Raw genomic sequence first — 26,228 nt, 5'->3', positions numbered from 1 at the left:
TTAAGATCCAGAGGATCTGGGTCTTGGGGTTCCCCGGGCAAGGTTTTGTGGGGACCAGAGTGTACCAGGCACTGGAATTCCTGGTTGGTGGCAGCGCTACAGGTTCTAAGCTGGTAATTGAGCTTAGAGGAATTCATGCTGGTAACCCATCCATTGGACGCTAAGGTTCAGAGTGGGGAATTATACCATGACATGAGTTAAAAAAGAATTTGATAAATTCAAGGAGGATAGGTCAATCAGTAGCTATTAACCACGATGGTCAGAGACGCTACCCCATGCTCTGGGCATTGCTAAACCTCTGATTGCCAGAAACTGGTACTGGGTGACAGGGGACGGATCACTCAATAAATTGCCCTGACCTGTTCATCCTCTTTGAAGCATCTGTCACCAGCCACTGTCAGAAGACAGGATACTGGGCTAAATGAACCATTGGTCGTACCCCGTATGGCCATTCTCCTTTTCTTATGTTCTTGCCTGTTTTGGGATGGAATTTTGCAGTTCTATCCTATTACACAATGGGTATAAAACCACATCTATGCCAATTGCTTATTAGTGAGTAGGTGTGACTGAACATCTGTGTTTCTTCCCTTCAGAACTTAATGATCAATTATCTAGATATTAGCAGCCTTCTTAAAGTAATGTATGTTTAACAGCAAATGGACCAAAGCATTACATAGAATGACTGCATAACAACCTATATCTATATTTACTCTAGTCTAAACCTCTCAAGTTACAGGAAAAGAACAGACCCAGCTTGGTTTCTTTTAGGAAGCCTAGGAACTCTTGAGACCCAGCCTGGTGTCAGCTTTCCTTCCACTTAGTCTCTCCCCTCACCCCTAGCCTAGCCAACCCCAGGGAAAAAATCTCTTTTCTCGAAGCCCTACCATCCTTTCTTGAGCCCAACTGCCATATAGCTCAGTGGTGTTTGTTACAGGGCCTAGGCATGAAGTCTTCCATTTGCCTTTTGCTGCTTTCTCCCAGGCAGGTCATCTAAGAATATGCCCCTGCAATTGTTCCATTGTTTGACAGTTAGATCTGTTAGTCTTAATGGCTTACAATTGCAGGTCTCCTGAGGGCGGGAGTGTGCTAAAATTGTCTGCACAATCTCAGAAATCCTATATATATACACCATATTTTAGGTTTAGATACAAATTCATCACCGTGCACACCTGTATTTATCACACAGGGCCAAGCCCTCATATGGAGTACATCAGTGTAACCCAACTGAAGCCAATGGAGCTATGCAGCCAGCTGAAGAATGACCCATAATGTCTCAGATTATATTTATCCTAGGTATAATAACAGAGTTAGTTGGGTATAACAGTTCTCACATAGCTAAGCATAGTCATAATAAATTGTAAAATTCTAAAACCCCACCTCACAAACACACATGGTGAGTAGTCCCATTGAGTTTGTGTTGGCATGACAGTCATTACAAAGGAAATGTGATGAGGTTGCCTCCATGGCATCCCTTTATGGCTCATCGGGATTCCTCCCAAGGTCTATTGGCTGACCCTGTTTTGTGTTGGGGTGGTTTTTTGTTCCGTTTTTTTCCTGGACCTTAACAACCCAGAAGAGGTAGGACTGAAATGTGCCTTGGTCTCTTCAGGGCTTCTCTCCAAACAGTCCATGCTCCTGTTGATCCCTCCGGTTCTGGCTCTCCTTTCTAGCAGTGGCTCCTCTCGCTAGCAAGCTGGCTCAGCATTTAACCTACAACCAGGCTTCTCTCCCATCAAGAGAAGAAGAGCTCTGCTCTCCTTCCTGGTGAGCCCTGAACTGGGGTAGTCCACTCCTTTTAACCCCCTCTCCATGCCTGACATTTGCTGCAGGTGTTGTGGGGCAGAGCCAACTGGCTCCACAGCCTCTTCTTAACCCTCTCATTGCCAGTGTGGGGCTTATCCGCTCCATCGTAGGATACTTTGGTAAAACTGAAAATATTAGTAGAACATGCTGACATGAACAATTATTCAATTGCTCTTTATAGATTGGACCCTTTATAGATAAAATGCTATTTATCACTTCCAGCTCTGTATTGTCTATAATTAGTTTTAGTGACTGGGCAAATATCCAGCTGTTGTAAATTGGTCTAACTCCTGTGAAGTAGAATTATGTTGATATGCACCAGCTGAGACTCTGCCCATTGTGCCCATCTGACAATAATAATAAGCCACCACAGCCCCTGAATTTCTAGACTGATGGTGGGTATCTTAGCCGTTGTATAGTAGATGACCAAACAAAGAGTACTTTCAACTTCAAGAAGTGTAATGATAGCCTGCTAATGATTCATACCCTGATGTGGCTTCTTGCTATATGCATCATTAATTTATCCTTAAAAAAATCCTTTTTTCCCTAAAATTGTTAGCACAGAGGAGGATGAGACTTCCAATGTATCTATCACTAGGAAATATATTCCCTAGAGGAATAAGAGAAAAGAGGAACTAAAAGTCATTTAACTTCTGTGTACTCAGTTTCCATACCTGAAAAAAATAGCTATAATTTGATTTGACTTGAGACCTACAGATGAAGAGTGCTACGTAACAACTAAGCATTTTTGTTATTCTCTCCTCATCTGGTCCTAGAAGCCTGGATGCTATATCAACAGCAGTTACTGATTCAGTCACTTTCAACACTTTCTGTTACAAGAAACTCAATTTGGAGTATCATACAGTTACAACTGAAACTGGGGTGAGCGTCTAGAAGTCCCCACTCTGCTGTTAAAAGGTAAATTTGACAATTTGGCAGGAAAGAACAATTTAAAATTATCACTTTTCTCCTCTATTCACTCTCTCTCTGTAAAATCTCATCTGCCTTTCCTCATTCCCTCCCAGGCTTGTACTAATATTTTTGTTCCTCTCCCCGCTAAATATCCCTTTAGTATTTCATATAATGAGTTTAGAGATTACGGTTTTGTTTTTCAGTGATAAGGCTCCAGCTCTACTCCCCTGGGGTTGCTGTGTGGGAAGAGCATTATGTAAAAGGCTTTAGCAACCAATCAGAAAATGCATTTGGACTATCAGTAACTGCAGACAAACTTTAATTCAACTTAGACAATCGAGGGAAAATGGCCTTAAAGCCATACTTTAAATCCCACATAGGGGCCAAAGGAAAAGTATTCTGGCATTTTTCTTTTCAGCAAAATGTACATGTAATACTACCATTTATACTTTGACTACACACTAGCAAAGGAGTAGCTATTCCTGCCTCTGAGCGAGTATCATTGAAATAACACTCACAAAACAAACAAACAAAAAGGTATTCCCTCTGCATCTGTGTAATGCAACTGGTTTGGCAATGGAACGCATTTTTTTTTAAAGCTTACAACATTCTAGAGGTAAATTATCACTCTCCTGTTTGAAGAAGTATTTAATAAAATTCAAGCCTTTTCACAGTTTATCCTCTCTAAGGATGTGTTTTGCTCTCATACTGCTTGTGGTTTGGGGCTGTAGTTATTTATGGCAGCATAAATGATAATATTTTATATCAAAGTGACACTGATAGTCTCCCAGCTATTATAGTGCTAATAAGTAACATTATTGTAAAGTGTTTCTTTCCTTTTAGTTCATAATAAAAATGGACGTTCTGAAAAAAAAATTTGAACCTTTAGAGGCAAATGAAAAGCATATTATCTAACAACTCAGGTAAAAATGGGACTTCATGAGCTGCCTGAATGCCTAGGGTGACTAAATCAAAGCTTCTATTCCAATTCCAAGACTTCTCATCTTGCACTGTCCCTATGATTAGAACACATCATAACAACTGCAGTGCTCACGAAAGCAGACAACCTACTACAGGTTTGCATTAATCCTAGACAATGTTAAAGCTAGTTTACAGTGTTATGGATGCAAAAGCATAGCCACTTACATTTCATTTTCTGAAGCTCTCCCCCCCACACACACACCACCATTCTGAGAGACCGCACACTTCCCACATGGTAGTAATATTTACCCAAAATAAAGGGCTTCTGGGTAAGCTGGTGAAACATACCGTAGCATTATCAAGAAATGTTTGAACTTCATGCCTTTGCTCTGAGGCTGCACATAATGTAAATCTGGATCAACCCAGTCAGAACTACATCCCAAATGATGTAAATTACACCATAGTCAGTAAGATGCAACCAGTAAGTTAGTGAAGTAAGAAGTAAAGCAAATTACTGAAAATGCAAGTGAATACATAACAAGTGAAAGCAAACCATAAGAACACATCAATGACACAGAAACACAAGTCTTCAAATGGTACATTGGTCATAACCCGGCATTTACAAGGAGTGGAAGAACAGGAGGAGGAGGAGCTGACTAAAATAATTGAGTGTTTTGCATGCATGAAAATTTTCAGTCAGGTCAACGTGTCTCAAGAAAACTATGAAAACAAAAATGTACATCCAATCTTTGTACTGTAAGTGTGTTCAGTTTTGAGCTCTCAGATGAGGTAAATGTTTCCAGAAGGATCATAACAGGAATGGGCAAACAGTATGGGAGAGAGGGCCTTCAGAATCTTCTTCCCATTACAGACAGGATGATGGGAAAGAGGTCACAAGGTCTTTGTAGTCACAAGTATGTATGTTGTTTGAGGGACAGCTGGACACTTTAAACTAAATAGAGCCTGCTTTATAAAAAATGAGCAGACTTTTTGCCTTGGTAGAAAACGCCAGATAACAAGTTCAGGACCATTCAGTACATAACATTTCCCCCATTTCTGGACTGGCCACACTCATCTTTAGCTTTAGCTAACTGGCTGTCAACTAGAACTGGTTGAAAACTTTTCTAGAAAGCATTTTTTCCATTGAAACCAAAATGTTTTGTGGAAATATATATGTTTACTGACAAAATTTTTGTCGGGAGTTTCCCAGGTCCAAGATGGATTTCATGGGGGGAAAGGGGGAAGCAGAAGAGGGAGAGGTAGAAGAAAGACCCACAGAATAGCCAATAACCAATTGGTTAGGATGTTCAGCTAGGCTGTGGGAGAACCAAGTTCAAGTCCCTGCTCTGCCTGAGTCAGATACATCTGGGAGGCAGGAAAGTATTATTATACCTAGGGTTGCCAAGTGTGGTTGAACATTGTCCTGAAGGTTTCATCCCATGACATAATCTTTAATTAAAGAGTACTCTTTAATTCCTGGAGACTCCAAGACAATCCTGGAGGGTTGGCTACCCTAATTATATCCAATTTACAAAAGAAGAATGGAGGCAAAGAGATAAGGTCGCTGAGTCAGGAAAGTACTTAAACTTGTGTTTAACTTTAAAAATATGCTTAAGTCCCAATGACTTCAATAGAATTTTAAACACAGGCAAACAACTTGGAAAAGTTCACTCAGGATCTTCTGAATCCTAGTCCAGTGCCTTAACCAGAAGGCCATTCTTCCTCTGCAGGAAGGAAGTAATTTCACAGGTATGTGACGTCTTGTAAGATTGACCTGGAAAGTGTGCAATATCACTGTTTCTACACATTGAATAAACTGAGATATTGTAGTAAATTTCACAAGATCTGATACACATTTCTGTGTTACATTTACAATTACTTTTTGTCACCACTTCACCTCCTGGATGAGATGTAACCAGGTTTAGCTGTCTTTCTGGAGTTAATGTTTGACAAAATATTTCATCGTAAGGTACTAGCTCCAAGGTAAGACTCATAAGCAAAACTATTACATTGTTGAAGAGTTTCAAGGAAATGATGAAAGGGGAAAGGCAAGACATGGCAGAGATACTATCACACTATGTAGAAATATTCCACAGAAAGAGGAATGGACAAGAGTGACAAATGGACACAGAGGATAACCCCGACCCCATCTCCAACACACTATTCAGCCCTATTCTAGATAGATACCTGATGTGCTGTATTTACCTATAACAAAGATTTAAAGCTTCTGTCCTTTTTTCATGTTTGCAGCACTCAAAATTCATTGTGCCACAGAATTATTTTGAACTGAGATGAGCTTGATAATGATCTCTGTTGAAATTCCATCCCCACTGAAGTCATTCAAAATTTTGAAATGATTGAATTCCTCAAGAATATACTATATTATATTGATGATTGAGGTCTTGGCAAGTGGTAGGCCAAGGTCCTAATAAAGAACATGACCCCTGAGTCACTCCCTAGGCTCCTCGCAGCACAGTTCCCTTGAAAGCCATGGTGCTACTTGCTGCCACCTTCACACAACTACACAACTTCCCCTCCACAGGAGTAGATATTCAGCAGAGGTAAATGAGCAGAAGTTAACATTTCTTTGAGGAGAACTACTCAAACAGCACAGGGCAACCAAGAACCAGCTGAGGAGTATAGTTGGGTGAAATTTTTCAGCCAAATGGAAAATTTGACAAAAAATCCAGTTCCAGGGCAACTAAAGCTATTCAAAAATTTGAGTCAAATTAGGCAGATAGTTTCAGCTGAATAAAAAAAAAATTAGGAAAACAATTTCAAAAATATAGAAACAGTTTCAATTTTTAAAAGCAATCAAAATGACATTCAAAACATGTCAGTCAACCCCAATGATTTTTTTCTGAAAGAAAAAAAAAACAAAATTCAACTTTTGTTCAACAACGGTTTTGGGGGGGATATTTTTTGGTTCTGCTGCTAAATGAAGATAGCAATTGCTTGCTCAGCTCTAGTCCTGAGGAGGCCTGTGGCTCACAACCCACTGGCTGAGAACAGCAAAATCTCCTTATTAGAAAGTCCCAGTGGGAACCTGGGTAAAAGGAGGAAGGATCAGCTTGCTTGTTCCTCAAGTTCCTACTACTTCCCCCTTTACATTCACCCTCCTGCCCAGCATCCAAACTGGCAGCAGCTCTGTCAGCTTCCCACCCTCCTCTTGACCCACACAGGCCTCAGTTAGAAGAGACCATAAGGGCTGCTTTTGAGGTTTTGGAGCCCCATAGATCACTACTTCTGACATCTCCAAACTAAGCATTGTGCAAGCAGGGAGGAGAGGGGAAAGCCCTTCCCTCCCCCGTGCAAAGGTTTATGGGATTTGACTTGGCAAATGTTTTATCTGCCATTTTGTGGGTCATAAATTAACAGTTCTCCATCTGAGTGCTACTGGCTGAGAAAACTTTTGCAGGACCATTATTCTGCAGCATGCTACACCAACCCACTGTTTCTTACCTGTACCCAAACACTAACCAACAGAGCTTCAGCCATGCACAGTGACTATGGAAGAGGTTGTCAAGAGTTATTGAGGCTTTTCTGACTCTTATTACTTACATTTGCTCAGTGCTGTGCCCAAAGTAAAGGGGTGCATACAACCCTGCATTTTCTGAACAATTTCAGAGTAAATACATTGACACAACCACTAGGAGTAAGTACGGATGTAATTCAAACCAAAAGATCAGCAGAGTAGATACGTGTTTGTTTGCCTTCTTGTTTATAGGAAAGCCTGTAACCTTTTTGTCATTTGTGGCCCAGCATGTCAAGTTAAAGTAGAATCAGTTGTGACCTCGACTAAATGTCTTATCTTTCTCAGGCAACAACATTTTTAACAGCAACAGTATGTGAATGACAATAAACATTCTGTATGGACATGAATCAGAAGCACCTCTAATCTCATCTGATCATTGTGCAGAGCAATGCAGTTATTTTCCTCATATCTGTGTCTCCAAATGGTCTTACGTTCATTCATCATTATATGCTGTCAACTGTAATTCTTATGGGCAATTGATATTTTTAAAGAACAGTATGACTACATTATAAATAACAGAGTCCTTATCACTTCCCATGAGTTCAGCATGGCCATGGGCAGACTGGACTTCAGGATATACATATGGACAATTATTATGCAGAGGGATTATAAACCATGGCAGACCCTCAATTAAAGCCATTCCATTGTGAGCCCTGGTGATAAAACAACCTAAGATTTGCACAATAAAGGAATAATTATCCATTTACCTCTTACTGTATAGTGTTGCCTACATTTGTTCCTAGTGTTTTATGGAATCTACTGGGGAATTATACACTGTGCTAATTTTAAAATATTGAAATAAGACTTGCCATGTAACTACAATGTTTTAGCAAAACGAAGTTACTCTAGGCAGCTGTGATTACAGCATAATCGGAGCCACTTAAAGCGATGCCAGATGGTTGTGTGCAACAATGCATTATTATGAGAAAACAAAGCCTCTATTTTAAATAGCAAAAATAGTTTATAGTATGATCTAAAGTTGGTAATGGAAAGAAAGAGCATCCTCATTTGTCAGGATCCTGGTGAGACTGGCAGTTCTATGCAGCAACAACATTATAGAGATGAATAAATAGCCAGGAAATTTGGCTTGTATCGCATGGGAGCTTACAGATGGTGGACGAATTCACATCTATCATGTTTTTTCCAATGCACTGACTTTTACATATTGCTGCCAGATGGAACATAGTTTTGAAACTAGAATATAAATCAACTTCAATATGTTCCCAGCATTTGAAATAAAAACTAATTTTGAAGCAGGTAGGGGAAGGTAATTCAGATTGAACGAGATCTTATGGGACCTAAATTAAAACCTAATGGGCTGAATTGTTCATCGGTGTGAGTTAAATGGCTTTTACCACAGATAAGTTTATCCCCATGCATATTTTCCCCCCTTTAGTAAAGAAAAACATACTGTACAGAGGTTGATACACAAATGGTATCTAATCTACCAAATACCCTGCCATTTTATCAGTAAAGTAGTTTGAAAAAGCTTTTGCATTACATGTATCCTCACTAGAATATGAAACATCTCTTACATAAGATTAAACCATGCATAAAGTAAAGAGCATGAAGCACAAATGCATTATTAATTTTACGTGTTGATACGATGGAAGCATCCAGAGGCCCGGATCAGGATGCCTGTGTGTTAGAATGATGTGCAAACACACAGGTAGACATGATCCCTGCTCTAATGGACTTACAAGGAAAAACGTATTTCCATTTTTTAAAATATATAAAAATAACATTTACTTTTTACTTTCAGACATGCATAAAGAACTCATCTGACCTTCCTAAATTTCAAGCTCTGTTTGTCTTAATCTGGTAGGTACTACTAAGAAGCAAATAATCCTGATAGTGATGAAGTGGACTGTATAGCTGGGGAGAAAATGATTTCCCTTTCAAAGAGTTTTCAAAAAGTCTGATTTTATGATAGACTGAGTTGACTTCCCTGAGGAAATCTCAAGCATTGTTTATAAACAGAAAATTCTATGCTTAAACCTATAAGACATTTTACAATAGCTATGGTCAAATATGATTTCCAAATCCACTGAACCACTTTGATCTATACTTACATTGTGCTTTGTGAGGTTGGAAATGTTAGTTGCTATTGCTTGTAGCCAGTCCATACAGTCGTCAGCAGAGAGAGACTGAATTATTCCACTGCAAACTCCATCCACAGCAATTACTTGGAATGCATTTTGCCTATAGACATGTCAAAACAGATCAGATCAGAAGAAAAAGTCATCTGTTCTAACATCTCATCTTAATACCACATGTAGAAAAGCTTTTCTTTTAACCACAATAGTCAACTACTGAACTCTTTTCTTATTTGTTATCTCATTTTATATATATCTGACTTCAATTAAAATGAATGTAACAACAGGTCAACTGAGATGACATTTAAGTTCTATAGATGGCAAAGCTACAAAGACAAGAATGGTTGCATGAAAATCTTTGAAAACATTTTCAAACCTGACTATTTAAAGTTAAGTTCCTAAATCTGTATTTAGGCAGTTGATTTAAATTCTTAATATGGATTTAGGAGCCTAACTTTAGACACCCAGGTTTGAAAGTGTTGGCCCTTAGACTGAATGATTACTCAGTTCTGGGATATTTATGACGCCTCTGCATCAGTTATAGAACAATGTTTTTCTCACAGAATTCCAGTTCATAGAGTCTCCTCCAAATACTTACCCGAATGGCTTCAGAAGATAAATAAATGAGAATATTTGGTGCATTTTTAAAAGCAATTCAATATCTATACAACTTTTATCTGGGATTATTTGGAAGTTTAAAAACTAGTATATGAAGCAAAAAAGTACAAATGCAAGAAATTAATTATCAAACACTAAAAGCAAGGTTTCATGAAATGTCATATAATAAACATTTCATACCTAAAAGCTTTGATTTTAAAACCATTCTTTAAATGAAGTTAGCTTAGTGTCTAATTGTTCTATGCTGGTTCCTATAGGTGAGAGAGTTTATTTTTAAAAATGATCCTTTTCTAAACTACTTATGAAAGGATTGGAGAATTCAAAATTGATCCACAATGATTTTTTTCATATTACCTTTCTGCAATATTTGAGAATAAACGGAAGTTTATGATTTACCCATTGACATAAGTGGAAGCCATCCAAGTAGCCTAATCTGAGCAGTTATATAGCGAGTTGTCATGCATTACAGACTGATTTACTGCAGTTGAATGCCAAGTAATTGCAAAGCAAGAGAAAAATTTTGTATACTAAGTACTAAGGGACTTAATTTCTTCAGTAAAGAGCCTATAGGAGGCTTGTGGGTCTCTGGCCTAAGAGCCACCAAAGCTGAGCCTGATTCCACCTCCCAGAACAAGAATATGGCATTCCACACTTGGCATTCTGTGACAACTCCATCCTTCAGCACTAAATTCATAGTTCAAAATTAGGCATGTGTCATTCAGGTACTGTGAGAATAGCTCATCCACAATCAGTCATCTTTAAGATGAGGATTGGGCCTCACTTAATGAAATCAGTTGCTGACATCACAAAAGATTTTCTAAAGATTCTTTCTACTTCTTAAAACTGTGGAATGTGCAACTTCTGTATATCTACCACACTGGGGTTCTTTGTTTTAGTGGGTTAGTAACCACCATATTTGGGATGACTGTTGCCTTCATCCACATTTAAGAGCAGCGCCAGTCAAAGACATGCCTGTTTTCCCTTTAAATGCCCCCATCATGACCTCAAAGGCATGGAGTCTTTCTGAACCATCCAGGGGTTAAAAAATGGATAGCAGTTCCTTGAAGGTTCTCTCCTCCTCCATTTAGGTTGGAAAAGGTGGGTGGCTGGGAGGTGGGGATTAGGCATCACCTGAACAGGTGAACTAGCTGGTGGGGCTCAGGTAAACTACTGGCTCCTGTGCATCCATGGGAGTACATATGAGACATTTTCCTCCAGCCTGAGCCCCCTTCCCATGGTTGGACTGTTCTGGTCAAAGACACATCTGTTTTCCCTTTAAATACCCCTTCTGACTGAAAGTCGGGTGCTTACTTCACACAAACTAACAGAGACCACGTTCAGGAAAACAGACTGATTCTCTGTGTTGGGCAAAGAATGTTTTTTTCAGGACTCCTGGCAAGCAGACCGTTGAGTCCCTTCTCAGCAAGGATTTTTCATCTGGAAGAGTCAAAGAGAAGTTCTGGTTCTCTTTTAGGCATGGAAAAAATAATCAGAAATGCCTTCTTGACAAGGAAAAAAAGTCCCTTTTCAACAGGATATTGGGACACACACACACACACAAAATGGTTGGTCACTTGGTTTCAGGGAAGCCAGTTCTGACCCCTTTCTTATCATCAGGAAGTAAATGCAGCTTTTCCTAAGCAAAAACAAACAAACAACCCAAGCCCTTCTACTGGCTGAAGCTAAATGAGCATCAGATAAAGGACTCTCCTCCAGGCCTGGGCATTTTGAGATGATACAGAATCTCTTCTTTAACCCCAGTGAAAAGTTTGAACCCCTTTGATGTTCATATACATGATCACATAGACACAAATAAATCAAACTCATGGTTTGTGATATATAGAAGAAAAAATCAGATTTGAAATACCCTTTGGTTTGCACCACATTTTTCTATTCTATGGTATAGAAAATATTTAAGAACACTGGTTCTGTCTGCCAGTTGATTTTTTGCTGAATTAGTTGCCTGAGTAGAATTCAGGTTCCTGGGCTTCTGCAGCATGAAATTCGTGGAAGGTTTTAAATCAATAAGCCAAAAGGCATAAGTCTGGCAGCATGCAGCTTTATTTTCAGGTTAAAGTGTTAGTATGTTGCAAATATTGCTGTTTTATTAGCTTATACTTTAATCCATGTTATCAAGGATGTGTGCAATAATTTGGGTAATCGTAAATGTGAGCACGTGTATGGAAGTGAATATTTCTGTACAGTAACATATTTTAAAGTGTAAAAAAAACAATTGAAAGCATGTCAAAGTCTTTTTGAACACTATCCTGAATTAACCTTCAAATTACATAGAAGGTTCCTCTCTAATATTGTGCATAAAGTGGTAAATTAGAAGTAGATAAGTAATGATGATTATGGTAATGTATACAATAATGATAATTAGTTAATACTTATGTATCATTGTTTGTTTTCAAAACACAAACAATAAACTAATTGCGACATAAAAAGGTATCATGCAGCACAATTTGTTTAGTGAAAACAGGCTTTTAATTACTAATTATATAATGTGTAATGAATCTATTTTTATTTAATACTGTTTTCAGTATCCTCTCATTAATATTGCTTTCAATAGCTTCAGTGTTTTCAGTCATCATTAGGAATCTGCACTCCTCTGATAACAGGATCTTTTGAGACACTGTTGTATTCCAGAGTAATTTTCACTAATCAGAAGGGCAAGAATCTGCCTTACCCAACACAACTAAACATTTTTTTTAAACCTGTCCACCAAAACATAATTTTTTCTCATACCCAACTCAACTTTCTTCCATGTAAGTTGTATTGGTTAATTGTTCATGTTACATAGCTGATATAGGAGGATACAAGGAGACTGTGCAATTATTCTAGGATGAAAACACAAAATATCCTTTTAGCTTAACCTAGACATACTCAAAGTTCTTTTCCGGAAATCATGGACTGGATTTAAATCTCTGATGTACAGCTACTTTCTTAAAAGAAACTGAAATACCTAAGTATGAACTCTGTAAGTCTATGCATGTTAAGCATTTGAAATTAGAACCAAAAGAATAGAATATAATTGTATTTTGTCAGTGTTCAAAATTAAACTTTAAGGCCAACAAGTAGTTATATGCATGCTTAACTTTAACCATGTGTGTAGTCCTCACTGAAGTCAATTGCTTAGTTGAGTTTACAGCAAAATAGTGTTCAAATTTGACAAAAGTAATGACATGCCTTCCACTTCCCCAGAGAAGTTTCCTGTCCCCATTTTATTCCTATTTTTAAAATGCTCGCTCTCTCTCAACATCCATCACTACTTAGTAATGAGTAATCGGGGTATGACGTAGCCCTCATCCACACCAAGTAAAAGAACAGTAAATGAAGCTGATGTCTGGAATAGAGGAGGTGAAATCAAAGAGTTGGGTCAACTGAAACTGTTGGCAAATTCACTTGAAATTTGGCAAATTGTTTCAGCCAAAAAAAAAATGGGGAAAAAATTCTAAGTCAAAACATTTTGACATTTTAAAACAACACATTTCAATTTTTCATTTTGAAATGATTTTTCATTTAAAATAAATAAATAAATAAAACCAGCTTAAAACTAAGGAAAATATTTTGTTTGACCCAAAACAACTTTTTTTCCCCCAGATTTTTGGTTTAGCCAATGAACAAAAAAAAATAATTTTTTGCTCACTTCTCGTCAGGAATAACGGACAATCATGAAATCTATGTGGTAACTGCGTTACCATCTATGTGCCATCAGAGTTTTGTATTTTAAGTCCTGTGATTCCCAAATGCTTAAGAACAATTTTGTCTTTGTTGGAGGCACAGGTGGCAGACTGAAGTATAGAAATATACTGGGCTAGTGTGCATACACAGCTGCCTCCTAGTTACTAGAGTAAAACTCATACTGACACCTATTATATAGTTGTCCCCTGGAATTATTTGGTTTCCAGGCCCTGTGGATTCTCCCCTTAGGCTTGGGGGGTGGGGTTCTTTAGCAGCGGGCAGGCTCTGCCCGCCCACTTCCTGGTTTCCAATAGGAACACTCTCCTGCATCCATTTGGCCTGACAAAGTGGAAGAAAATCTTCCACTTCCCTAGACTGCCCAGTCTATCTTTACCACATCATTTGTACAAGTGGAAAAGGGAGAGATTTTGATGCTTGTCACCCATGCATGGTAAAGAGAGATTACTATATATCTAAAACACAAATAGGTGAGCATGGCATCCAGTTATACTACAGCCCTTTAAATTCAAAGAAACGTTTACCAAAGATAGCATATAAGAAAGACTATAGTTTTTAAAAGTTGGAAAAATGTCTCTGACAAAGCTGAATAATATAGGAGTTGAGGGGATATATTGTATAAACTAGAGGAATGGCAGAGCCGAAAAAAAACGCTGCAGTCAACAAGGTCTTCTCATCAAGGATTAGGGCTTGATACTCCATTGGCCTGCACCTGGCCAGCACTCCAATTTCATAAAATGTCTATTGCTGTATGTTGCTGGCAGAATTGAAAGCAATGATATCTAGGTGTTCAGACCATTAAAATGTTGATGTGCTTATTAAGCTTGCTTTATAAGATTCAGGAACAAAAATCAACTAAAATGCAAAATATTTGGAAAGATTTTCAAGTATCATTATTAGTTTTCAACTTCCTTGTTAATTTCTATTAAAATTGGCTTGAGAGCCATGATCAACAATGGAATCATTATTAAACTAAATTGTGACAAGTAGTCAGAGGACTGAACAATCAAGTAGCTCTATGGCCCATGACTATAGGGAAATATATATTTATCTTTTCAACTGAAGTGCTGATTTACTAAGTTACCATTAAGATTATATCTATCCACAGGCAAGACAAATTTCAAGCATACATACTTATTTACCTGCACAAATCTGATCCTGGGAGGTACTGGGAAAAACGGGAATGAAGGAGCGGGATTAATCGGAGATCACACCATCTCTTCTCCCACCTAAGCCCTGGTGATGTTGGCCATGAGGAACATGATAGTGTATCCTGGAAGAAATTTTAAACACTTCTGATTTTTGGCCTTTATCATAATAATCTGCCATAGACAGAGAGACATTTTTCCTTCAAATATCTGGTGCCTTGTTTTATGTGATAAAATCCTTCCTGAAAATTCTATTTGATCAAGTTTTATACACTGTGAAGAGATTCCATGTTTTTTTTTCACTTTTGATTGCAAAAAAAACCCCAACCCTGAAACAAGTATGGTTGGAGGAACTGCAAACAACTGCCATCCCCTCAACTAATACTCTATATTGTAAACTATGGAAATGAATATTACAAGTATTACAAGACTGGGGAAAACAAACAGAATCAAATGTTACTGAATCATGTTATTGCAATGAATAGCCAAGGAAGGTGTTCAAAATTCAAAGGTAGAGGACAATATTTTGAAGGGTTGAATATAGAAGTAGCTATTCAAAATGCCACAGTTGAGGCTTATCATGCAATATTCCATAAATATTTTGAAATTGCCATGCTTGGCAACCTGCAATTGCTTTAGTACCAAATTATAAAATGTCTTCTACTTTAAGGGGTCACCATATGCCTCACATGTATCACATGTTATATTAATATGCAGCAAAGAACATTTACATTAGATATTAGAGAAAAAAATGTTCTAATTATAAGGGCAGTTAAGCTCTGTAATAGGCTTCCAAAGGAATGCACAGTATCCCCATTATTGGAGGATTTAAAGAAGAGGCTGGACAAATGCATGTCAGGCACGGTCTAAGTATACTTGGTGGTGCCTCAATGCAGGGGGCTGGACTTGTTGACTTCTCAAGATCCCTTCCAGCCCTATGTTTCAAGGATCCTATGAACATAATTAAAATGACATTAAAATAAAGCAAACAGCATATCTTCACAGTTAGCAATGTCTGTGTGTGTGCATGTCCGCACATGTGTACGTGTGTTTTGTATATACTCCCTTGATCTACACAATACAACACATTTTATTAGGACACTCCAAGGCAATTTTCTACAACAGTAATTTTTCTGTCAAATTTCAGGTTTCTACTCTCTATCCTTCAGTAGTTTCCAAAATGCTGAAGAATATTTTTGGGGCATGCATTGTCTTTTTAATTAGTGTTTGTACTGCGCCTAGCACGATGGGACATAAACCCCTGATCTGAGATTTTTAGGTGCTACTGTGATATTATTACTACCACTAATAATAATAATAGATTAATAATAATAACTTAATTATATTATTATAAATGGGAGACATATATTACTCCCGACTCCCTCCTTAGACAAAAAAGGCAGAACTACTTACAGAAAACAAACAAACAAACAAACACCACAACACCCTTAAAGCTGAGAGGGGTGAAATTCAGACCCCAATGAAGTCAATGGCAAAATTCTTATTTAGTTCAGAGGGGCCAGGATTTCACCCCAGACCTGGTGAAAGTTTCAGAAAGTTATGAATGAAAATGAGATTATAATGGAAATACACAGACAACATTAACTACAGCGATCACCAGTCCTATAGCCATACTGTATTACATAATCACATACTATGTTTAACCTGTGCCTGAATGAGGCGGCGGGGGGGCTTGTTACCACTACATCACTCACTACATATCACTGATGGAATCAGTACTCACTGTTCATTCTATCTTCTGAGACCCCAATATGCTTTAAGTTATACCTATAGTAATTTATGCAGTGAAAATAGCCTTTTAATTACTAATTGCATAATGTGTAATGAATCTACTTCTGCTTAATATTGTTTTCAATACCCTCTTATTAAGTATAACATTATCATTGTATTTAGTCTAGTGAGTTACACTCTGGTAATTATGAATGAGATATAACTCATACCAAGGGATAGGGCCACAGAATGTAATACGTAGTGCAACAATGCCCCATTCTGCATGTGTAACTCACATTGAGAAATAGAGATATGTGTTGTGCACACACATATAGTGCCAACAGAAAGGAGGGAGTTCATTACTGAAAGAACCCCTATCATTGAAGATATTACATGCTGGCAGAAACTTGTGTTTTAAAAACTTAACCAAATTAAAAATATTTTCATCAAACCACAGCAGACCCATGACACAAATGATATTTTTCACAGGGCAATTATACATGAAAAGTGGTTTCCTAATCAATGCCTTCTAAAAGCTCAGAGAACATTCCATTAAGATTCAGGTCATTGGCTATTGACTTTGTTTCATATCCAGCAACTAAATTATTTGGATTGGCTATTTGATTGGTAAGATTTTTTACTGGTGACTCATTCATAAAGTGTGTTTTGAACTGCAACACATTTCCTAAGGTGACCACTGACTAACAGAAGTGAATCATTGAGTCTCTTTCATAAATTAAGGTTTTCCAAGGTGTCTGCACAAATAACTTCAAATGACAAACTTTCGTCTTTAGAAGGAAAAGCCTGTGAAATTCCATCATGAGGGATACATGGTTCAATCTTCAAAAGACAGAAAATGTATATTTAGATTACATGAGCAACCTTGATTCTGCTCCTTTGGCCTATATATTATACAGTATACTATGTAATTACAAACTCAGATAATGAAGTGTAGTATGCAGTATTTTTACCCTGAAAGGTGAACTTATTAAGACCTACAGTAAATGACGCAGAACTCAGGAGTCACTCATTCATTCACAGAATATTTTGCATATAATTGACTTCCATGACACTTTCCACAAGGCATTCAAACATTAGGAAATGTATCTCGTATCTAAAGTTGTAGAAAGTTAAAATATATATTATATTAGGGAAATTATGTGTGATCATATATTGTAATGCATATGCACAAGGCAGTAATCTTAACTTTGTAGCTTGAAATAAGTGTGTACTGTCTGGGAGAGCTTACAGTGAAGTTTGGGATGAAAATTAATCTCAACCAGCAATACTCATAATTAAATGGTTTATTTTCCACAGAAACATTATGTATTTGTCTTTCAATTGAGACAATACGTTTATATCTCCCGAATCTACAGCTCATATGATCCTTGAATTAAATGTTTGCATGAAAACCATCTCCTGGCTCCCTATTCTGGCATCAGGAAAATGCATCAGAAAACTGTTTTAAGCATCCAGCTGATAATTTTTGCACTCCCAGTGAGTCTGAATCCCAGGTGATATTCAAGTCAATTTCATCATCCCTCACAGCCCTCTGCATAGGGACAGGTAAATATCTTAAATAGCACTATATTCCTGCAATATGCACCCTTCATAATCTGTCTTTAAGCAGCAGCTACAAGTCAGAGAAATGTAGAGCAACCCTAAGGCTGTTGTTAATCTAGCTAGGAGCCAGCCATGGGATTAAAGGAGCACAAAGATTGGCTAAAGCCAAATAGAGCACTAGTGCAGCGAGGATCTGGGATTATAACATTAAATACAATCCTACTTTTGCACACCAATTATTTTTCCATGTTCCAATTACATTTGAAAAGTGGACTCTTGATAAATGCATATCAAAAGCACAGAGAACACTCCATTAAAAATTCAATCATTGATTGTAAGTCCAGTGGGCCTGGGTTTGATCCCTCAGATGTTGACTTTGTTTCATATCCATTACTAAAGTGGGAACGAGACTATTGTTTGGATTGGGTCTAGTGGAGATTTTTTGTTTTATATATATATATATATATATAAACTCATACTTTTCAGCCAAAATTGTTGTATACACCTATTATTATTTCTTTGTATCAAAAGGTTTTTACAAAAATGAAGCTGGTCTGGTAACTTTTCAAAGCTTCGGCACTCTGCAGCTCTCACACAGAAATCACACTCTGGAAAATTAAAAGGTGCACCCACTCTGTAGAGATTTATGTATGATGTAGATAACCTGAATCTCAAGGTTGAGGGCAGCCACACCATTGTGACATATAGAGGTAAAATAATTTCTCCACTGCTACTCAAGATTCCCTCCTTTATGAATCCCAGAAATACAATCACTGTTTTAGCCACAGTGTCACACTGGGAGCTCATGTCCAAACGACTATTCACCATGACCTCCAATTTTTTTTTTAGAGTCAGGCTTCCCAGGATAGAGTTCTCCATCTTGTAAGTAAGGCCTACATTCTTTGTTCCTACACGTAAACATTTATATTTAGCTGTATTAAAACACATATTGTTTGTTTGCGCCCACTTAAAAAAGTGATCCAGATAGCTCTGAATCAATGACCTATTCTCTCCATTATTTACCTCTTCCCAATTTCTATGTCATCTTCAAACTTTATCATGATGATTTTATGTTTTCTTACAGGTCATTGACAACAATGTTAAATAACGTAGGGAAAGAAACAATCCATGTGGAACCCCACTGGAAACACACCTGCTCGCTGTCTATTCCCCATTTACAACTACATTTTAAGACCTATTAGTAAGTCAGTTTGACAGAATCTATTTTCCATAAACCCATGTTGATTTGCATTGATTACATTAAACTTCTTTATTCTTCATTAATCAAGTCCTGTATCAACTGCTCTATTATCTAACCAGGGATCGACATCAGGCTGACAGGCCTATAATTACCCAAGTCATCCCTTTTAAAAAACTGGCACATTAGCTTTCTTTCAATCATTGGGAATTCCCTCAGTGCTCTAAGATTTATTGAAAATCACCTTTAACTTAGCTTCTTGGCCATCTCTCTTAAAACTCTTGGCTGCAAGTTATCTGGACCAGCTGATTTAAAAATTTCTAACTTTAGTAGCAGCAGTTTATCACTTTCCAGAGATACAAGTGGAATGGTAAGAGTGGTAATGAGACTATATCATCTGTTTTTTTCCCAAATATAGAACATAAATATTAATTGAACATTTCTGCCTTTTCTATATTATTATTGATGTCTACCACTTCCATCTAATAATGGACCAACACCTATGTCAGAATTCTTTTTGTTCTTAATATATTTTTTGAAAAACTCCTTCTTATTGTCCTTAACTCTGATGGTCATAGATTTTTCCTTGTGTCCATTTGCTTCCCTTATCAATTTTCTACAATTCCTAACTTCTGCTTAATATTCATTACTATCAACTTCCCCATTTTTCCATCTGTTTTATTTATATATGCGCTGCCCTCTAACCAGTATAGCCTTCTTCCTCAATTTTGGGGTTGTGGCTTTATAGGCATCTCCTCAGGTGTTCTGAAATGATTCCCAATTATCATATAAATTTTTGTGATTATATTCTTCCTCTCAGATTATTTGGCTCATAATTGTTTTCAGTTTTGTGAAATTGGCCAGATTAAAGCACAAAGTATATTATATATATTGCTTGCACACTATAAATGTATTCCAGTCATGAACCTAAGCAACCATTAATCTTTTAGTTCTGTGATCAGTTTCTCTTTATCTGTTGAGGCACAGACTAATAAAGAATTCCTCTATGTTGGCTGTAACACTTCTTGAGTTTGGAAATTGTCATCTAGAATAGTTATAAATTACAAGGATCTTTTAGTATGCCTATGTACGTCACTCAAATTGAAGTCCCTCATGATCATGAAGCTTTGTTTTTCTCTGCGAATTACAGACAGATGTATAAGAAGTTATCATCCTGGTCCCCTGTGCAGTTTGGTAGTCTGTAGCAGAAAAAAAAATTATACTCTCCTCATGTGCTTACCTATTAGAATATTGATCCAGAAGCATTAAAATAAATAAAGAAATAAGTACAATAAATAAAATAAAATAAAATAAAATAGCTTCTTCTGAATTATGAATTTTTACATAGAGTGCCATTCCCCATCCCCTTTTGCCCATTTGATCCTTCCTAAATAGGTTGCAACCATTGATTTTAATATTCCAATAGTATGAATCATCCTACCATGGTTCTGTAATACCAGCTAGACAGAATTAATGCTCATAAATTCTAATACCTCGTTTGTTACCCAAGATCTTAGCATTCATGTGCAGCCAATTAAATAATTTCTTCTCTTCATATTCTTTGGTTCTGTAATTAATTTTGTTCTCAATATAGATTTCCACCATGACTTCAAGAACCATCACCTGTTCATTAAAATCACTCCCATACTAGCATCAACTTCCTGGACACCACTATCAGCTTCAACCATGGAACCCTAGAGACAACTATATACAAGAACCCATGGATCACCACACCTTCTTTCAGAGATCCAGCAACCACTCCAAATACACCAAGAAATGTGTTATCTAGAGCCAGGCACTCAGATACCACAGAATAGGCTCTGAGGAAAAAGTCCAGGATATGCACCTTAACACACTCAAAATCGCCTTCACCAAACAAGGGCACTCCACCAAAGAAGTAGATCACATCCTTGAACAGGCCACCCAAATGCTCAGAGAACCTGCTTTAATACAGAAATAAAAACCTCTGACCGCATACCCCTAGTAGTCACTATCACACCAAACTGGAATCTATACAGGGTATCATTAAACAACTATAACCCATACTCAATGGGGACCCCATCCTGAAAGAAATCTTTCTTGAACCCCCCTCTTCTGGCCTTCAAACTACCCCCGCAACCTCTCCAACCTCATCATCAAAAGCAAGCTCCTCACAGATCAGGACACACCAACTCAAAGCAGCATCAGACCCTGCCAAAAGAACAGATGAAAAATCTGCAAACATATCTTCACTGCTACAATGATCAATACCCACACAACACACTTTTCAAGATCCATGGGTCCTATGCATGCCTATTACAATATGTAGTATACCTCATTCAGTGTACTCAATGCCCTAATAACCCTGGGGTGAAACCAGCCAATCACTACACTTCTGAATGAACTCACGGAACATAATGATAAAAGACAAAAATGCCGTATCACCTGTGAGTGAACACTTTTTCCAAAGCGATCACTCTATATCTGACCTATCAGTCCTCATCCTCAAAGGAAACCTGCGCAACACTTTCAAAAGATGAACCTGAGAGCTGAAATTCACAAGTTTGCTAGACACTAAAAATTATGGACTGAATAGAGACACTGGATTTATGGCTTATTACAACAATCTCTAATCCACTAACAACCTCCGCCCTTTGTTTTCCTCTTACTGGAGACTGGAGGGGTGATAATGGGCCACTTCACCTTGAATGGTCCCTTGAAATATGTGTTAACTACTTATGCTAAATAATATGTTCCACCTTGTATTAAGCTGTGACACTCTGAACATGTTTCCGAGAACTGAAGATGAGCTCTGTATAAGCGCAAAAGCTTGTCTTTCTCACCAACATAAATTGGTCCAATAAAAGCCACCCACTTGGTCTCTCTTGTTCTCAGTGTGTCATTTTTTTCTGAGTGCTCATATCTTCCTTGTTTTTCCACTCTCCTTTTGCTATTAGTTTAATACAAACTATGGTTTACAACCCATCATTTAAATCAGCTTCTATACCAAATGACTGGAGGATAGCTAATGTGATGCTAATTTTTAAAAATGGCTCCAGAGGTGATCCTGACAATTACAGGCCAGTAAGCCTAACTTAAGTACCAGGCAAACCAGTTGAAACTATAGTAAACAGAATTGTCAGACACATAGATGAACATAATTTGTTGGGGAAGAGTCAGCATGGTTTTTGGAAAGGGAAATCGTGCCTCACTAATCTACTGGAATTCTTTGAGGGGGTCAACAGGCATGTGGACAAGGGGAATCCTGTGGATATAGTGTACTTAGGTTTTCAGAAAGTGTTTGAGAAGTTCCCTCACCAAAGGCTCTTAAGCAAAGTATGCTGTCATGGGATAAGAGGGAAGGGCTCTCATGGATTGGTAACTGATTAAAAGATAGGAAACAAAGGGTAAGAATAAATGGTCACTTTTCAGAATGAAAAGAGGTAAACAGTGGTGTTCCCCAGGGGTCTGTACTGGGACAAGTCTTATTCAACATATTCATAAATGATCTGGAAAAAGGGGTAAACTCAAGATAGTTAAGTCCAAAGCAGACCGCAAAGAGCTACAAAGAGATCTCACAAAACTGGGTGACTGGGCAACAAAATAGCAGATGAAATTCAATGTTGATAAATGCAAAGTAAAGCACATTGGAAAACATAATCCCACCTATACACATAAAATTCTGGGGTCTGAAAACATTCACTCAATTTGCAGCAGCAGTCAAAAAAGCTAACCGAATGTTGGGAATCATTAAGAAAGGGATAGCTAATAAGACAGAAAATATCACATTGCCTCTATATAAATCTATGTCACGCCCATATCTTGAATATTGCATGCAGATGTGGTTGCCCCATCTCAAAAAAGATATATTGGAATTGGAAAAGATACAGAAAAGGGCAACAAAAATTATTAGGGGTATGGAACGGCTTCTGTATGAGGAGAGATTAAGACCTGCCCACAAGCTAACTGTATGATAATATGCTAATCTTGATTTGCATGTTTTAGTATCCTGTAAAATACTTTTAAAAAAAATAAACCAATGTGATGATTTCTGTGATGCTTGCAAGTGACGCCAGGCTTGAAAGATTTGTGTGTAAATGACAGCAAACAACATTCTACATGTTTTCCTTGATGTCATTTCTCCTTTTCTTTTTTTATTCATGGAAAGTTTCAGGCCTACCAAATCGTTTTTGCAGGATGTAGATACATTTTAAACAGAGGTCTCATCTACATATCTCAGAAATGAATACGCCTATGACATAATTAGTGCAGCAAAGGGTGATGGGATGGATCACTTGATGATTATATGCTCTGTTCACTCCCTCTGAAGCATCTGGCATTGGTCACTTGTGGAAGACAGGATACTGGGCTAGATGGACCAGTGATCTGACCCAGTATGGCCTTTCTTATGTCATGATAAATAGTCCCTGGAATATTGCTGTGCTTTACTGACAACTGTACTAGGCAAATAAAACTGATTTTACATCAACAATCATATTAAACAGTTTAAACAGGTGAGTGCTACCTTATATAGTAGCTATACATCTATGCATACTTCCGTATGAGAAGAGATTAGTAAGACTGGGACTTTTCACCTTGGAAAAGAGACAACTAAGGGGGCTTATGCTTGAGGTCTATAAAATCATGACTGGTGTGGAGAAAGTAAATAAAGAAGCGTTATTTACTCCTTCTCATGACACAAGAACTAGGAGTTCTGTTATTCTGAAGTTATTTATTAAAGACTTGAAATACTGTTTCTTTTGTTTATCATTTTTGTGGTGCAAACATTTGTAAAAAAATTTAAATATAAGGTGAGCACTGTACACTTTGAATTTTGTGTTGTAATTGAAATCAACCTATTTGAAAATGTAGAAAACATCTAAAAATGTTTAAATAAATTGTATTCTGTTATTGTTTAACAGCACATTTAATCACAATTTTTTAATTGCATGATTAATTGCAATTAATTTTTGTTAATCACTTCAGAGCCCTACTCTATATAGATACTTTTCTATGATGGTGAGGATGAAAATGGTACTTCTTAGCTAGGCTAGCCCAGACCCTTCATACAACTGACACTATAGGTACCTTATTTTTCTCCATTGCACAAGAAAAGGAGCCAAGAAGACATGCAGGGGAAATCATATGTACTAATGCACATTCAATTTCCATCCCGGGGAGAAAAAGGGTGCTAGCATGTATAAGTTATGCATTTTTTTTTGTATTTGTCATTTTTATACATTTAAAAACATCAATAAAAAAATTAAAGACAAAAAAAGAAAATCTCTTTCCCGATTTCACAGGTAGAAGCGAGTAGGATGAAGATGTAATAACTGAGGTGGTTCTCTGAACCACTGGGTTTTTGACATTCATCCTTCATTAGTTGTGATGTACCATCAAATGGCATTCCATTCAACACATGTGAAGAAAGCTTGTTTAAATCATATTTTAAAAACAAACATATTATATAAAGTTTTTATTATTTTATTCTCCAAAATAATTTCACAGTTGGATGCAGAACAAATATTCTATGAAAACCTCTGGTTGAAATTAGACTGCAGTTATTTTGGAACCCATACAAGAAAAATTTCATCCTAGACATGACTAAGTTTAATTTTTTATTGTTAATAATGTTTGCTGAAAATGTAACCCTTCCCCCATTCATAAATATTTATCAAATTTAATATTTATCAAATTTAAAAATGGCCAAAACTGGGCAAAAATGTTCACCTTTTTGTAACGCAGTAATGATTCAGTTAGAATATTCATGATTTGCGGTCTGTAACAAGGAATTTTTTCTGCTCCCTGATTACACAGCTGTAAGATTTTACATGGGAGAGTAACAGATAATGAATGATGAATAGCAAATATCTCCTTGTATACATTTCTGAATTAATATAAATCTCAAAACTTTCACAAGTATTTTCACAAATTATTAAACATTTTTTATGAAATGGACGTTATCAAAAAACTTGCAAATCACATAATGCAATCCACTCAAATAGCAGTGGAGCAAAGTTACCAACATTTACTTATGAATGTATTTTTTAATATTTTTTGACCAGCACTAAGACCTGATCCTGAAGTCTGATTCATGGAGGCAGCCTTTTTTGTCAGTGCAGAAACCCAGTGAAATCAGAGTCCAGCTGATTGTGGCTCTAGTATGGAGTACTCATAAGCACTTATCTTTCCAATTCAAACTCTGATATTTTATTACATATGTAGTGGTTTATATCATTACTGGTAATATCCTGTATGAGTTATAATGGATAATTCTAGATGGAAGTTCTTGCTTATCATAAGAAGCCCACCTACGAGTTGTTTGATACACATCAAAAAGAGTATTACATGTCAGATACCACCTTCCAAGACTGTATAAAGTGACTATCACTTTGTTTTTTCCTGCATTTAAAAAAAGCATCTTATATTCATGTGTTAAAGTCTTTTCCGACATTGTGAAGAAAGTGTACCATACTCTCCAAAGGTATTTCTGAATATAAATTTGAATATTTATCTGTAGATGTTCATCTTAAAATGACAGTTTGCCATTATAATATCACTTTTGTTTAGAATTTGTGATGCTAATTAATGAAATTTAAAATACACCCCTTTTATGAAACAGGCAAAATGGTACACTTAAATACTCCATTTTATGAAAGGAAATCTTCATTTGATTGTACCAGAAAATGAATTTTTAGAAGTGACAACGAAAGCATGGTTTGAGTTCAACTGAAGGTTTGGGAGAAGGTCTAGAAGAGTTCTTATTGTATATGAATATGTTTACCTAGCTCTAATTACTAAGGTCACCAAATGTAAGCTCAGTTGACTTGGCTACAGAGTCAGTGCACAGCAAGCCGGGCATGAATGTACAGTGTTGTAGCCTGTTGCTCACTGACAGGCCATGTGGACCCTGATATTGTACGCTAATCATTCTCTAGCATGCCTTGATGTACTTCAGTTTTAAATAGCCGTATGTCAGACTGCACTATAGAACTTTTAGTGTGCAGTAGCAGGGTCCACAC

The 26,228-nt window shown here is 37.1% G+C and overlaps 1 protein-coding gene across 1 annotated transcript in view; it reads right to left on the bottom strand.

Moving 5' to 3' along the window:
* The window catches only part of SNTG1 (syntrophin gamma 1), a 275,551-nt gene that overhangs the window by 148,090 nt on the left and 101,233 nt on the right, over nucleotides 1–26,228 (bottom strand). Inside the window, exons 9-10 of the mRNA XM_075063014.1 lie at nucleotides 14,730–14,860; nucleotides 9,244–9,373 (exon numbers count right to left, since the gene is read on the bottom strand). Of these exons, the coding sequence (XP_074919115.1) occupies nucleotides 9,244–9,373; nucleotides 14,730–14,860 (261 nt within the window). The remainder of the gene's footprint in view (nucleotides 1–9,243; nucleotides 9,374–14,729; nucleotides 14,861–26,228) is intronic.

This window comes from Chelonoidis abingdonii, chromosome 2 (assembly GCF_003597395.2).
Source record: "Chelonoidis abingdonii isolate Lonesome George chromosome 2, CheloAbing_2.0, whole genome shotgun sequence".
Classification (NCBI taxonomy): Eukaryota; Metazoa; Chordata; order Testudines; family Testudinidae; genus Chelonoidis; species Chelonoidis abingdonii.
Note: the sequence above shows the minus strand (reverse complement) of the source record. Positions and strands in the feature narration are given on the sequence as shown.